General features: G+C 41.8%; 1 protein-coding gene across 1 annotated transcript in view; it reads left to right on the top strand.

Moving 5' to 3' along the window:
* PLCE1 (phospholipase C epsilon 1) overlaps nt 1-16,692 on the top strand; it is a 299,036-nt gene that overhangs the window by 240,400 nt on the left and 41,944 nt on the right. The window contains exons 8-17 of the mRNA XM_081823078.1: nt 3-61; nt 875-1,031; nt 3,689-3,811; nt 3,897-4,033; nt 6,884-7,122; nt 8,601-8,662; nt 8,745-8,910; nt 12,128-12,235; nt 13,339-13,455; nt 15,316-15,474. Of these exons, the coding sequence (XP_081679204.1) occupies nt 3-61; nt 875-1,031; nt 3,689-3,811; nt 3,897-4,033; nt 6,884-7,122; nt 8,601-8,662; nt 8,745-8,910; nt 12,128-12,235; nt 13,339-13,455; nt 15,316-15,474 (1,327 nt within the window). The remainder of the gene's footprint in view (nt 1-2; nt 62-874; nt 1,032-3,688; nt 3,812-3,896; nt 4,034-6,883; nt 7,123-8,600; nt 8,663-8,744; nt 8,911-12,127; nt 12,236-13,338; nt 13,456-15,315; nt 15,475-16,692) is intronic.

The following is a 16,692-nucleotide window of genomic DNA, read 5'->3' as shown; positions in this document are numbered from 1 at the left end:
AGGGAGAGCCGCAGCCGGAGTGGTTCCGACCCTCAAGACATGAATGAGCAAGAAGAATCTGGTAAAACCCCCTACCAACATCTGAGGGTTTTTTTTATTTTATAGGGAAAATATGCATTTGGTTTTCAATTGTGACTTAAGTACTGTGGACATTCTTAACTATTTGTCTTGTTAAATATACTTATCTTTATTTATTTATTTTTAAAGATTTTATTTATTTATTTGACAGAGAGAGACACAGCAAGAGAGGGAACACAAGTAGGGGGAGTGGGAGAGGGAGAAGCAGGCTTCCCACTGAGCAGGGAGCCTGACGCAGGGCTCGATCCCAGGACCCTGGGATCATGACCTGAGCCGAAGGCAGATGCTTAACGACTGAGCCACCCAGGCGCCCCTAAATATACTTATCTTTGTATTTAACTAGATAGTGGAACCCAAGAGGTACTTCTGCAAGTTCTGTGTGCTTGGAAGAAAATTCTCATTAATTAACTTGGCCTCATGGACAAAGGATATGAGATATACAAAATCAATGTGGTGGATTAGACCAGACCAGTGATTCTCAACCACGGCTGAGATTATTTTTGAAAAATATCTGGATGCCTTGGTGGCACCCCAGCCCCAACTGAGTCCAACACTCTCTGGCTGGGACCTGAACATCTCTATATTTTTAAGCTCCCCAAATCATTCTCATCTGCAGCCAAGTTTGAGAACCCACCACATGAGTCCACTCATCAGAATATTTTGATGCTTCTTGTATAGAAATTGCTTGCATAGATGGATTTGCTCAGACATTCAGAAGCAGCTTTGGTGTTTCTTTGATTTCGAGGGAAAGGATAACCTGACGTCATTGTCTGGTTTCTGTGTTTCTCTCTTACAGAGGCGAATGCCATCATGAGCCTTCATAACACTCTGCCTTCCAGAAGAGCCCATTCTTTGACCACGGCTGGGTCTCCTAACTTGTCTGCCGGGACATCATCTCCCATCAGGCCAGTGTCCTCCCCTGTGCTGTCTTCTTCAAACAAGAGCCCGTCCAGGTGGGGCCTTAACATGATAAAACAGAAGGACCCTTCATTCAAGTTGTGTAGAAGGGCATTATCTTCCAGTGCTCTGTGGAAAGACTGTCTCTAATTTTGACTTAACAATTACACTGAAAACTGAAAAACCCCCTATTTTTAAGTGCTTCTAATTTTCCTGATTTTTACTCCTGTCTTCTCGCATTACTGTAATTGCTCCTAACCTAATTATTTGACAGACCAATCCTTCAGTAGCACTAACAAAACCCAAGCTGTGATTTTCTGAAGCTGCCTTGTCGAATATAGTAACCGCTGGCCAAGGGGGGGGGGGGGATGGCTCTTTAAATTCGATTTTAAATCTATAAAAATTAAATAAAATTTAAAATTCAGTTCCTCAGTCACACTATGCCCATTAAAAGTGTTCTTAGCTACAAGTGGCTAGTGGCTACTATACTGCACAATGCAGAAAGAGAACATTTCTATCATTGCAAAAAATTCTACTGAATAGCACTGTTCTAACTGAGGAATAAAGTAAGTTTTAACATAAGCCACTTTACCATTTGCTGTTAGGTAAAATATATTTAATACTCTTCTCATATATAAGACAAGATACACCTGTCTGGAGAAATGAATGTATTAGAGCAAGTTAGGTGTGTTAAGGTATAATTCTAAAGCTGGTGTTATAGTAAATTATTTTATAAGGTCCATGCAAAGTACAGATTTGAAACAACATCTACCCTCTCAGATGAAATAATATTAAGAAAGCAAAACAAAGGAATTAGAATGCCATACCTTCTCCCTCAACCCCCCAAAAAGTTTAAGAAATGCAGAGGTTCCAGACAGAACCAAGATAAAACAGGCACTCTTTACTTTATTGAACAGAGGAGTGGTAGGAGGAAATGGGTCTGTGCAGACACTGGCTTTGGAAACGTTAATTACACACTCACACATGCACATACGCACACACACACACACATTTTCTCTCTCTCAAGGAAGTTTGCTACTGATAAGAATCCCACAGTAAATCATCTTTTACAGGGAAGTCTTCTTTCACAATGTGATTAATGAACATAATTTAAGCTCTATACATTCAGATTTCTACACTTGGTGAAACTGAGTCAAAGGTACATGGGAATTCTTTGTACCACTCCTGCAACTTTTCAGCAAGTTTAGGTTTGTAACAAAATGAAAAGCTACAAAGAATCAGAACTCTTTATATTTCAGCCTCTACAGTATCCTGGGTAAATAAAATACCCAGAGAAAACTTGGATGAAGTGGCTTTCCCTTTATTTCAACTACTCAGGAACAGGAATGGGAAGGACAGAGTAAGGGAGGAAAATCTTTTTAAAGAGGTAGGACTAACATGCCAGATGCAAGATCATCGGGCCCTCCCACAAGAGGACAGGGGTCAGTGCCCACCAAGTAAGCTAAAACCAGAAGATAAGACAAGGCAAGGAAAGAAAAATTAGCCCAAATGCTGTTCAAGGAGAAAGCAAGGCTGAGCCGTAGAAGGGGAGAGAGTGGACAGTTCCCTAAAGTCTAAGGGAGAAGGGTTCCTGCAGAGAGTGGCTGACCCAGAACAAGAAGGGAGGAACACAGGGAACATACTTGCTTAAATGCAAATGATAAGTAACTTTGTCAGACCTTTTTCCTCTTCCTGAACCTCCACCCTTTGCTTCCAACACCACCTTGGGGATCAACAGCCCATGCCTACAAACAACTACAAATCCATCCTTTGTAATACTCTTCCATGTACAGAGGTGACTTTCAGATATCAACACAAAATAATTTTCCACAAATAAACACTATTAGCAAGATTCAGTATAAACTGGCTATTCATTACAATGGCCTCTATACTTTCTTATATATTTGAAATATTTCAAAAGTAAATAAATAAATAAAGCCCAAAAAACAAAAATTAAAAAAAAAGAAAGATCCTGTTTATTGATTTGACTAAAAACCAATCAAAACATTTGTTATACTATCCTGTCAGGGAACCAGTATAGAAAATAATAGTGTTGTGAAACAGCTAGACTGAGTTTTGACCGAGTGGACTGATATTTTTATATTGCATATACAGCCTTGGCAGGTGCAGATATGTTCTAGGCAGAATTGGCTTCTTTCCATTCTTAATATTTTTGTGACTCACATTTTCCATTAGTATTAAAAGCCCTTCCTGGTTTTCATCTAATAACTGGTTAAGAAAGGGAAAAGAGAAGACATTGATACGTTCGGGACTTTCTTCCTAAACATGTTTCTGTAATTTAGAATATGGGAAAGAACGTGCAGATTTTCCCACAGGTTGCGCTTTTGAAAAAGCATAGGTACGTTTGAAAAAAAATGACTTTTCTTCAGAAACGTTGAGTTCAAGTTGTGTCCTCCCACTGACCTGTGATTTCAAAGAGCTGTTTTGGTTAGCGGAAGGATATTAACCCTAGCCTTGTGCCTTATTCCGTAGCCTATAAACATGAAGTGGTTTTGCTGCGTCATATGTCTTATTTACTCTGACACGATGTAGATTAATTTTGAGAGAAATGACAAGAGAGTCCGGAAAAGAGCCTCAATCTTAAATGACTTGCGGTCCATCTTTTCGCCGGTGTTGCTCCCCAGGGGGCGCCCGTTGGGGCAGAAGGACGCGCCGCCCCGGTTTGCCTGTTAAGGCCGTGTCTTTGTTGCAGTGCTTGGAGCAGCAGTAGCGGGCACGGGAGGATCAAAGGAGGAATGAAGGGTTTTCAGAGCTTCATGGTTTCAGACAGTAACATGAGTTTTGTTGAATTCGTTGAGCTGTTCAAATCATTCAGGTACGGCGTGCTTTCTTCTGAGGCTTTCTCAGCCCCACGTTTTTGCGGCAATACTAATCGCGAGTGTTTTCCATCCCCCGCCCAGCGTGAGGAGCCGCAAGGACCTGAAGGATCTCTTTGACATCTACGCCGTGCCCTGCAACCGAGCCGGCTCCGAGCCGGCCCCCCTCTACACCAACCTAACAATCGAGGAAAACACCAGCGACCTTCAGCCTGATCTAGGTTTGTGCAACCATGTAATATTTCCCGTGGAGACCTTTCTCCCTAAAAGCGAAGGTTGGAGATCCAGTCACACAGCCCCTCAGCCTGTCCCACGTGGCGCGCTGGTACCTGCAGAAGGGGGGGAACACTTTGAGGATTCCTTCAAGTTGTCTTAGGGATGGGTACTATTGGCATTTTCGACAAGGAAATTCATCATTGTGTGAGTCTGTTTAGGCATTCCGGAATATTTAATCAACAGAGCCTTCCAGCCCTTCTGACAATCAAAAACCCTCTCTCGCCCATGTCCAAATGTCCAGTAGGTGTGTGGTGCACCACCAATGTTTCCCTGCCTGCAGGCCGACAGGTGCTCAGCCCCAGGGTGGGAGTTGCCCGCCCTTTGACAAGGAGATCTTTAGTGACTTGAGCAGAGCACTCCTGCTCAACATCCAGGACACTTTTCTGAGTGTAACCTGGAATGTCTGCCTCCTGTGCCCTGCTCACCACCACCACTGTGGTGCATGGTAAGCCACTTAGTTTGCTCTTCTGTTCTCTCGGGAGACTAGAAACGCAAAGAAGCAGAAACAAACTGTCCTCTTTTATACGGTAGCTTTTTTATTACTCAAAAACTTACACTGTCCTCAACTAAGACTATTAAACTTTTCAACTCTAGTCACGAAACATGCATAACTATGGATTAGTCAAGTAGTTGCACTTGTTAAAAAATTAATAGACATTATTTTTCTAGAGCAGTTTTAGGTTTACAGAAAAATGATTGGAAAGTACAGAGAATTCCCATACACAGTTCACTCCTGAACAAGGCAAGGGTTAAGGGTGCCAATCCCCCACACAGTCAGAAATCCACATGTTAACGTTTGGCTCCCCCCAAATTTAACTACTAATAGCCTGCTCTTGACCAGAAAATCCTTACTAGGGCGCCTGGGTGGCTCAGCTGGTTAAGCGACTGCCTTCGGCTCAGGTCATGATCCTGGAGTCCCGGGATCGAGTCCCACATCGGGCTCCCTGCTCGGCAGGGAGTCTGCCTCTCTCTCTGACCCTCCCCCCTCTCATGCTCTCTATCTCATTCTCTCTCTCAAATAAATAGATAAAATCTTTAAAAAAAAAAAAAAAGAAAAGAAAATCCTTACTGATAACATAACGATAAGTTGATTACTCCATATTTTGTATATATATATATGTGTTATATACTATGTTCTTATAATTAAATAAGCTAGAGAAAAGAAATTATTATAAAGAAAATCGTAAGGAAGATAAAATCCGTTTACAGTATTATACTGTGTTTATCAAAAAGATCTGCCTACAAGTGGACCCACACAGTTCAAACCTGTGTTGTTCAAGGGTCCACCGTACCCTCCCCACACACGCATACACCGTTTTTCCTATTATTAATATCTTGCATTATTAGCATAGTATATTTGTGACAGTTGAGCTGATATTGATATATTATTATTAACTGAAGTCCATAGTTTAGTGTTCACTGTTTGTATTGTACATGCTATGGGTTTTGACAAAAGTATAATGATCTGTAGCTACCATTACAGTGTCATACAAAATAGTTCTGAGGTCTTAAAAAATCCCCTGTCCTCTGCCTGGTCATTCTTCCCACCTTACCTCTGAACCTCTTTTTACCGTCTCCATAGTTTTGTCTTTTCCAGAATGTTTTATCGTTGGAATCATACAGTTCGTATGTAGTCTTTTCAGATTGGCTTCTTTCTCTTAGCAAGGTGTATTCAAGGTTCCCCTTTGTTTTTTCATTGCTCGATAGCTCATTTCTTTTTATCATTGAATAATACTCTATCGCGTGAATGTATCACCATTTGTTTATCCGTACACCTTTTGAAGAACATCTTGGTTGCTTCCAGTTTTTAGCAGTTATGAATAAAGATGCTATAAACATTTGTGTGCAAGTTTTGTGTGGACCTAAGTTTTCAACTCCTTTTGGTAAACACCTGGGAAGGCAGTTGCTGGGTCGTATGAGAAAGCCCATCTTTAGCCCTGTAAGAAACTGCCAGCTTCTCTTCCAAAGTGGCAAGCATTAAAATGGCCATACCAAAAGTGGTGCCAGTGTGGGACACCTGGAGCATGGCTGGTGGAGGTAAGAGTTGGGCAGTTTCTTACAAAATTTCATATACTCTTGGGGCGCCTGGGTGGCTCAGTTGTTAAGCGCCTGCCTTCGGCTCAGGTCATGATTCCAGGGTCCTGGGATCGAGCCCCGCATCGGGCTCCCTGCTCGGCAGGAAGCCTGCTTCTCCCTCTCCCACTCCCCCTGCTTGTGTTCCCTCTCTCGCTGTCTCTCTCTCTGTCAAATAAATAAATAAAATCTTAAAAAAAAAAAAATTTCATATACTCTTACTTGCCAATCCAGCAATTATACTCCTTGAAATTTACCCAAATAAGCTGAAAACTTATTTTCACACCGAAACCTGCACACCAATGTTAATTATACTTGTAAAGTACAAAACAACTATAATTTTAAGAGTTCATCTTCACTGTCTGTAAAAGTAAAAATAAAGTTATTCTCAATTTTAGTATATGTGCTGCCGAAGCGAGCACAAACCAGAGTTCAAATTCAGCCTGAAGTCCCCATCTGAATGTACAGTTAGTTCTCTTTTAATACCCTGAGCTCATGGGCTTTCAAGATCACTGACCTAGTTCTCTCTTAGCTTATTTTATTTATTGATTGATTCATTTTTTGTTTCCTCAACTATGTGAAGCCAGGAATAAGCACTGAATTTGATGGTTTGTGTAGACAGATGAGTGAAGAGACTAATTCCACACACCATTATCTCCAAAATGAACTTTATGAAAGATTCTGGCTAGCTTGCCCATGTTCTGTGGGTGCTTCTATTTCAGATTTATTGACCAGAAATGTCTCGGACTTGGGGTTGTTCATTAAGAGTAAACAGCAGCTGTCCGACAACCAGAGGCAGATATCTGATGCTATTGCTGCTGCAAGTATTGTGACAAATGGCACTGGGGTTGAGAGCACGTCTCTGGGCATCTTTGGGGTTGGCATACTCCAGCTCAATGACTTCCTCGTCAACTGCCAGGGAGAACACTGCACTTATGATGAAATCCTCAGCATCATCCAGGTATGTACTCATTTCATATGCACATATGTATAAAGCCTCTGACTGTTCTAATTATTTTCTGCTAACCATACTGTTTCTATACTTTTTTCCAGAGCCTTTAAGTCTGGGGCAGAAACAGAAGGGTTTCATTAAATACCGAGAGATGCATTCTTATTTACCATACAAATAACATAGATTGCAAGCCTTCTCTTGGTGACTATTATAAGGGATCAGTACATGATTCCTTCTTGTTGTTCTAGCACACGTAATAAAATGAGTATCCTAGGTTTTCAACCTCTTTGATCATTTAGCAAATATTTATCAGCTCCTCCTACGGGCCAGGTTCTTTCCAGGACCTGGGATATAGTAGTAAATAAGATCGCGCTCTGGCCTTCACCTAGTGGGTGAGGCAGACAATAAATAAAGATAGAATGTAATTTCAGGTATTGATGGATTCTGAAAAACTCAAGCAGAGTAAGGGGACGTAGTGATGCGGGAGGCTGAGAGGAGTAAGCACAGGCCACCCTGAGGAGGTGACAATGGGGCTGAGCCCTGAATCAAGAAGCCGCGTGAAGGTCTGAGGAAAGAGCATTCCAGGCAGGGAGTAGCGAGCTCAAAGACCGAAGCGGGAGCAAGACAATGAAAAGGCTGGTGGAATAGGAGCCCCATGAGCCAGAGGCACAATGGTAGACATGATTCCAGACAGGTGGGCAGGGGCCAAGTCATCTGGGCATTTTAGGCCATGGTAAGGAATTTGACATGGAAAGCTATTGGAAATTTTTGAGCAGGGTAGTAACAGGATTTGATTTATGTATTCAGGAAGTCACTCTGGCCCCATTGGGAAGTAAGCTGTGCTGGGAATGAAGTAGAAGCAGAAAAACCGGGTAGGAAGCTATCCCAGTAGCCAGGCAAGATATGATGATGGCTTCCTCCGGAGGGTGTCAGGAGATGGGCTAGGACACTCATTCAGGCCACACCACATACATTAGGATCAGTCTGGGTTTTCAACTTCCCTTGTAAGCCGACTGGGCATCAGTGGATTCGCTGCCCAGCAGTTGATCACTGGAAATGCTAACGATATAAGATTATGATCCCATGGTCCGGTGCTCACTCTACTACTATTGTGTGGGAGCACCATACTGAGTACTCCCTCTGACTCGTCTCATTTCGCCTCTCCCCAGCTCTGTGGTAGCTGCTTATCCCCATGTTCACCTGGAACACGCCAATAACCATTTGTTTTCATATGAATCAGCCTTATCCTTTTCCCTCGCTCTCCCTTTTTCTCTTAAATAAATACGCTTCGTATAATAAACGCACATATAATAAATGTTTTCTTTGGGACTAAAACACTGCCTCTTACCACTGCATAACGAAATTAGTTCAAATATTTGGTTTAGATGTTTCCTGATGAAAACAGAACACCTTTAAAAAATGATATGGTGGTTTTTTTCCCCTTAGTTTCCTTTACCTAAATAACACTCTTTTTGTGTCCCTTGCAGAAGTTCGAGCCTAGCGTTAGTATGTGTCATCAGGGGCTACTGTCATTTGAGGGATTTGCAAGGTAACTTTTAAAGTCTCTTTTGCCCATCATTTGAGAGTAACTCTTCTCCCTATGCAGGCCTAAGAAAATGTGTTTCCTCTAGGTTTCTGATGGATAAAGATAATTTTGCCTCCAAAAATGATGAGTCACAGGAAAACATTAAAGACTTGCAGCTGCCCCTCTCCTACTATTACATTGAATCTTCTCACAATACCTACCTCACAGGCCACCAGCTCAAAGGAGAGTCCTCAGTGGAACTCTACAGTCAGGTACAGAACTCCACATGGCATGTGATTTCCATTAAATCTTACTGATGTAACCCTTAAAGTCACAAAACCCTGATCCCCGACTCCTTTGAAGAATTTACCAGCTATTACATGTGAAATGTGAGGAAACATGATGTGTGGGAAAACTGCCTATACGTACAGTTGTTTTCTTCTTTTTGTTTTCTTTCTCCCTCCTATCTATACTTAACCTTTATACTAGGCAAAAAAAAAAAAGGTATTTGTTTGAGACTCATAGCTTTTAAATCCTACTTTGTCTGACCTACTCCTACTAAAATTAGATTTTCCCATGGGAAAATCAATCGTTTCACTAAATGCTAAATAAATCAATATATTATAGTGGGAAAGCATAATAGAAAATGCAACAGAATTTCTATGAAGTTAATCTCAAAGTTTTGTTTATTTTCATTTGCAATTTGTTAGACAATCAGTCCATCCCTACGGTAACCAACTTATGGAACGGAAATTTACAAAGACTGTAGGCACTGTCCCTACACACTTAAATTCGTGCAAATGTTCTTGGAAACTCCTAAGGGTCTCTGGACTAGAAAAGGCATATCCTTTTGACCTTAACACCAACTCTCAATGATCTGCATGTCAGTTGCCTCTGTTATATCTTCTGCAACTTTCTCATCTATTCTGCCTGTTTTCTGACCTCCTGCAAGAAGAGTTAATCAGGAAGAAAAGCGAGGCTAGGCCCAGGGAATACAAGTGTGTGGTTGGGAAGGGTGGGGTAGGGAGGATGTTCACGTATGAGAATTATCGTTTACACAAACCCAGCAGAGTTGAAGTTCCTTTGTTCTCCACATCAGTCCAGATATTCCTCAAGCATGGGTCAAACTTCTGTCCCAAAGCTTATCTGGTATGGAATTTGTATTTTAAACTCTAAAGTCTGAAGGACTTTTATTGTGAAATGAAGATATGTCCTTAGAGTAGTGATTTTCAAAATAGAAGTTCTATCGGGGGACCTCAGCAGGGGACATTGAGAGGAGCAAGCAGCAGAGTAGGAGGGTAGGAGGGCCCCATCCCCTGCCCCCACTGTAGCTAATGTCCTATTCTTCTTGTGTGCTTTACATATGACCCTCCATTTGCACAGAGAATTCCAGGGTTAAAAAGGAGTTTGAAATCCATTGTTCTAGTTCTAGGGGAAAGAAATGAAGTGTGTGTGTGTGTGTGTGTGTCTGCATGCATGTGCATGTGCGTGTGTGTGTGCAGTGTGTCTGTGTGTTTCTCCCAGGAAAATGGGCAGGGGCCAATGTCCTAGCTTTAATTCCTACCTCACTTCCCTATTTGACCTCCAAGAGGTTTTTTTAACTCCTTAATATTACATCCCGAGTAGAGATTGTCACAGCCTTTGAATGAGGCACAAGAACCCCTCAGATAGACTCACAGATGTGGTTAAACCCAGTGTGAAGATCCCTTGTAGCCTATTTCTTACCAGTCTCTGCTTTCCCTCAGCCCTGCTAGTTACCTCCTCACCTTCCTCCACGGGACAAACCGGGAGTGAGGAAAAACCCTGTTCTCACCTGGAATTTCCAGCCCTGGTTTTCTTCTTCTAGCCCTGTGTGGAGGTCTTAATGTCATGCAGACTTTGGAAAGCCCTGTAGTCTTTTCATGCTGAAAAACCATCTCCTGTGCTGCCAGTCAGCGAGCGAGCGTTCTCCCCAGTGTGGCTCACCACGGAGATGAAGCAGCCTCCAGCTCCTGCTGTCATTCGACACCACAATCCTCAACCCAGAGCAACATACCTCTAGATACTGTAGCTGCTGGAAGAAGCTCTTAGCCTCGGGAGTTTAGGCCCCAGAATCGGTTCCACACGGGCCATCAGTCACCTGGGAAGACTGGGTGCTACATGCCATGCAATGGGAAGAATCTAGCAAGGACCTCATAAAAAAGATTAAAATAAGAGGGATTCCACTGAGTTTTGTTGCAGTAACTCTAGCGGCCACTCACCCACAGTATTGGATTGCTGTCGCCTGGAAATAGTTATATGGAGTTTTAAGTCTGTGAGTTGGCGCATTCACAGATACATCCGCCTTTTGGTTTGCTTTACCCTTCCAATACATGGAAATCTTTTAAGATAGTTCACAAAGAGAGTCTATGAGGAAGAGGTTGCTGCACGGAAATATTACAGAGCTGCAACCCCGAGCACATGTGCCAGGAGCTCTGCATTCGGCTCCCCATCCAGGGGAGCAAATAGGTATCATCTTACCTAATTCAGCAGTGGAGCACTTTACTGAAGAGGTTGTGAGACAGGGGGCATGTGTGTTGTGATTGATCCCTGATGATTGCTGTGGGTATGGCAGAGGGGAGTTTAGGGATTATTTGCCTCTGTTCTACGACTAGACAGCAAGACAAATCCTTGATGACTGCTGTGGGTATGGCAGAGGGGAGTTTAGGGATTATTTGCCTCTGTTCTACGACTAGACAGCAAGACAAATCCTTGATGACTGCTTGCTTCTACTCTCCTGCCATGCTCTATGTTCACAGGAAAGGCATTAGCCAGTGGCAGAATTTGGGTCTAAATGGAGGAGATTTTATTCTGATTGGAGTCATACAAATGTTTAGCCAGTTCATTAAGGAATTGGTGGCCTTGTTTGCTTTGGCCTGCAACCTCATCCCCTTCACCTCCACTCACATTTGCCCAGGTAGAGCACTAGCCTCGCTCTCTCATTTCAGCATGTACCCTGTGTATGTCCCTTGAGGGACCAAAGTTGCTGGGAAAATAGTCATATGGTTTTGCTATCAAATTTACCTTCCAGGGATGCCTGGGTGGCTCAGTTGGTTAAGTGCCTGCCTTTGGCTCAGGTCATAATCCCAGAATCGTGGGATCAAGTCCCACATCTGGCTTCCTGCTTAGAAGGGAGTCTGCTTCTCCCTCTGTCTGCTCTGCCTGCCTCTCCCCCTGCTTGTGCTCTTCCCCCGCCCCCTGCCCTCTGACAAATAAATAAAATCTTTAAAATTTTTTTTTTTTTACCTTCCAATAGTATTCAGCTCTGGTAAAAAAATTCTTTCCACCATAATTTGTTCTCCCCCCTAATTCATTGTGCCGTTTGGCCAAAATGCACACTTTATTTTAGATCTTATGCTTTCTGCTTTAGCCCTAATCATGAACACTGATATGTAGAAGCATTTGTGGGTTTAATTTGAGGCTCTGTGTCCATTTGCTCATCTGGGGTGAATCCATTCCTTGATCATACAGGTCCTCCTGCAAGGCTGCAGGAGCGTGGAGTTGGACTGCTGGGACGGAGATGATGGGATGCCCATCATCTACCATGGACACACACTGACAACCAAGATCCCCTTCAAGGTAATGCTTCACATGTTCCTTAAATCAGATCACAGAGTCATTGTCTTCATCAGTCCTTTACATGAGTGACTCTTCCAAATTATACCTTAGGTTGGGGGTTCTCATCCTGAGCCTATCTGCTTCCCAAAATTGTGTGGGATGTGCACATGTTCATTTTTCTGGGAGTTGATATAGAACTCTCATTAGAGTCTCATTCACCAGAGTTTAATAACCATTACCTTAAATGAGTTATCTTGTAATAATATTGTTGCAATTTTTACATCATAAGATGATATACAAAAGGCAGGGGCTTTTTTTCCTGCTACAGGAATTAAAAGTCATTTATCCTGGTGTCCCGCTGACAAAGACCAACATCATGTGTTAGAAGATGATTAAATAATTAATATTATGAAATGAGAATTGGTTCCACCAGGGGAAGTCAGTCACCCAGAAAAACTAGTCTCATTGGATTATTGTTTCAAATTCTAAATAGTTTATTAGTTCATTGTGCAGTTACTATCCTCATTCAGAGTGGTTTTGGCTGTGTAAAATCACTTTTCTCTGAACTGTGGCTAGGCTGGGATAGAATACTATTATTTCTGTCTTATATGCAGAGAGGATAGCTAAAATGCATTTTCTCTTTAGCTCATTCTCCTATTCATCTCTCTTAAAACTTTTGTACTCTATATTGAGAGAATGAGGATTTGAGAACTGTGTTTACATGCACACATAAATATATGTATATGTCTCATTGTCTCACGTAGATTGATTATAAACTCCTTGAAAGCAGGAAAATATCTTAAGCCTCATTATTTTTTATGTTGTAACAACACAGGCCTTTTACCTAAAATGTTGTCAGTATATATACTGATTTGTTAAATTTGGCACTCTAATAGCTGTTCCTTATAAAGTATGTGAACAAAACTCAATATGAACAGTTTAATGTGTTTATAGAAAACAGCCTATCATTGTGCTTAATTTGAAAATACATTTGAAAAGATAAAAACCATTTTGGCCAGAATCTTCTGCATACAACAATTTAGGTGCTTTCTGTGGCTATAAGTACTTCTTCTGACACCCTGGACAGACATCTGGACTCTAATGAGCTGCTCTGGCTCTCACAGGAAGTGGTAGAAGCCATCGACCGCAGTGCCTTCATCAACTCTGACCTGCCCATCATCATATCAATTGAGAACCACTGCTCATTGCCTCAGCAACGAAAAATGGCAGAAATTTTCAAGGTAAGCTATTATAGCTAAGAGTTAGGATGGTATCTTGGCCTTTGTCTTGTCACTGTTGCTTTTACATGGAGCCACCATGAACCACATCACAGGGGACCTCAGCCACGAAGCACATACAGTTAGGGTCCCTCAGACCTCAGAAATGAGGGTGCCCTGGGAGCTTGGGCTCCCTTTTGAATGGTCCACCTTTTCAGCTGAAGTGATGAAACATTGTTTTGTGGTCTCCTGACCATTTCCAGAAAGCCTAAGAGATAAGGAGAGAACAATTCTCCAGTGCTTCTGGCACCACAAATCAGTGATGACACCTGTCAGTTGTATGTGGAAAAGCTGAAAATACCTCAGGGCAAATCAAATTTTCTTGTGGCTGACACTACAGATATGGGGATCCATGTTGGCAAAGAGCTTAGACTGGCCAGAACAGTTGCTATGTTAACACTTCCTTATACAGGCAAACTATAATGCAGACAGATTTAGGATCAAATATTCCATTATATTTCCCCCTTCCTCCACTGATTGAGGCACTTAATGGAAATATGGCTCTCAGGGGGAGAGAGGGGCATAGTCAAAGGAAAATGTCCCCAAATACTTATGCCAACAAAACTAATCAGCTTTTCATATTGCCTTTCTTTTGCCATCATTTAGAATTATGGTCTCAACTTTTTGGACTGTATACTCCATCAGTAAAATACTGTAGTATGTATTCCTATTGTATGTTTATTGTCTTATTCATACATTATATACATATCCTACTTATTAGCATATTTTATACCTTAATTAAAACATGCAAAAATAGACTGGGAAAGGGAATTAGAGAGAAAGGGTCAAGTATAGTTCTTATACTATTATTTGTTAATGGTACAAAATCCCTTTTTGCTCTCATAAAAATTTTTAACAGTAAATGTATTATTTATTTATTATCTAAGTTTTTAGTGGGAGTAATGTGATTGAAAAATTTTTGAAATTTTTTTATTTCCTTTTTTTATGTTCAGTTAGCCAACATACAATACATTATTAGTTTTTGATGTAGTGTTCAATGATTCATTAATTGCATATAACACCCAGTGCTGAAATTTTTATTAGCGACATGTATGTCTAGCTTTAGGTTTAGTTTATTATTTCAGTATTTGATTTGAACGGCTATAGTCTCTGATAAAGACACCTTACAGAGAAACATGTAGGAGATGGAAAGGGGGTGTCATTAGCTGCTCTTGTCAAATCATAGCACTAATTTCTCAATTCCATTAATGAGGCTAAGGTACATTAAACACTATTAAACTTCCTTTTTTTATTAAAAAATTACTGAAGATAGAAAATGTCATATTTTCCACCCTCACCCCAATGGATCGTCTTGTTCCTACTCCCACCACCCACCTCCTTGAGGGATACACATTCCCCTTTGGAGGCCAATGCTCAGAAAATCTTTGTGAGAAGGGTATGGGCAGTTCTTTACACTAAATGGTGGCAGATTCTCCCCATTACCTTTCATCTTTGTCACCACTCCCTAGCTACTTCAAGGTTTCTATCCTTTTGGCTTCTTACCCACATCTGGAATGGATCATATTCTACAAACCACAGCCTCTAACTGAATCTCCTTTTCTTCTTTAGTCTATCAGACCCTAGAGTATTTTCCTAAACAGAGCTGTCCCCACCTGGAGAATGGCCTAGATCACTCCTCCTGACCTTCTAACCACCTCCCTTCCTTCCAGTAAGAGAGTGTTGGCAGGGAGGAGGGACACCACTTCTTTCCTACTTTCTCTACCTAAGATTTGTAGAACCTTTCAACTGAGCTGAAATATCTAGTTGAATAATTCAAGCGTAGGTAAAAGACACTGATTGTGTGTTTTCCTTTATTCTTTGTAGACTGTGTTTGGAGAAAAACTGGTGGCTAAATTCCTGTTTGAGAGCGATTTCTCAGATGATCCAATGCTTCCCTCACCTGACCAACTTAGGAGGAAAGTGCTTCTTAAAAATAAGAAGCTAAAAGCCCACCAGACACCAGTGGATATCCTAAAGCAAAAGGTATTCTCCTCTCATTATAGAGGCTCTGGGTATGCGGTATGCCCAGGACTAAGAAATCAGTGTTATTCTGACCTTTCAGATGACCTGCAGGGTAACCAGTTTTTGATGATTGAGTTTCCTGGAATGATAAATTTGAGTTCTGGCTTTCCTGTTAATAGACTAATAAGAATTTTCCTCCCACTCACCTAGAATTTTATTTTATGAAATTAATTTCACATGTAGAATGCACCTCGTTGTTTAATTTACTCTGAGAGAGATAAAGTGTGACTCTTGTCTCTGGACCTGGACTTCACAGCTGTCAATCCCACGGTGGTTGCTGTGGTCCCCTTTAGGTAAAGGCCCCTATAGAGAGACCTCCCTCTACACACCGTAGGGAGAGCCCCTGCAGAGAGAGCACTTGGTCAGTCAGTACTGGAACCCCAATACCAGCAGCCCTGTGGTCCCAGCATGGAAGTTGATGTTTCACTGTGGCCTGTGGACTCCAGGGCACCCCCCAATCTGCCTCACCCACAGAGATCTACTCCCCAAGTATCCCAAACCTGCTTGTGTAGAGAGCCTTCAGCCCAAGGATCCATGAAAAAGTTTAGGTCCAGAGCTGCTGAGTTCATATACCAGGTTGCACATATCCCACAGAATGACAGCTGCCAGAATTATTTGTCTTATTTAGGGCTTTGTCTTTATTTTGGGGCCTGAAACGCCACTTTTAAAACTTAACAACAGCCAGGGGTTGTCACACGAAGCTCGGTACACTGGTGCTGTTCCAGCAGCAGGGACAGCCCAGAGCTCAACCTAGGTCATGGTCAATGGCTCTTAATTTCTGTCTGTGCCATCACCCCAAGCCTCCAGGCCCTACTCCAGTCTTGCTTCAGTGGATTCCAGAGAACAGAGAAGTCAGCAAAAGGATTCTATGAGCCCAACAAATTTAGAATCTTTGTCCAAGGTCATCAATAAAAAATCTCATTGAGTCAGTGTCCAGCTTGACCTAGTTGAGTAATCAATTTGTAACAATCATCAAATCTTCTAAAAGCCCTAATTTGTAGAACTCACAGGTAAGGGCCTGAGTTTAAAGTCAAGTGATATATAACATGATACTGGAGAAAGAGCATTAGGTGTGGAGCTAAAATACCAGTTTCCAGTCTCTGGCTCTCTCACAAACCAGCCATGTGACCATAGGCCAGTCAGTCTTTCTAGGCTTCCATTTCTTCATCTGTAAAATGG

This window comes from Leptonychotes weddellii, chromosome 6 (genome assembly GCF_054177405.1).
Source record: "Leptonychotes weddellii isolate Sample4059 chromosome 6, ASM5417740v2, whole genome shotgun sequence".
Classification (NCBI taxonomy): Eukaryota; Metazoa; Chordata; class Mammalia; order Carnivora; family Phocidae; genus Leptonychotes; species Leptonychotes weddellii.
The sequence above is the reverse complement of the archived record's forward strand: the minus strand, read 5'-3'. Positions and strand labels throughout refer to the sequence as shown.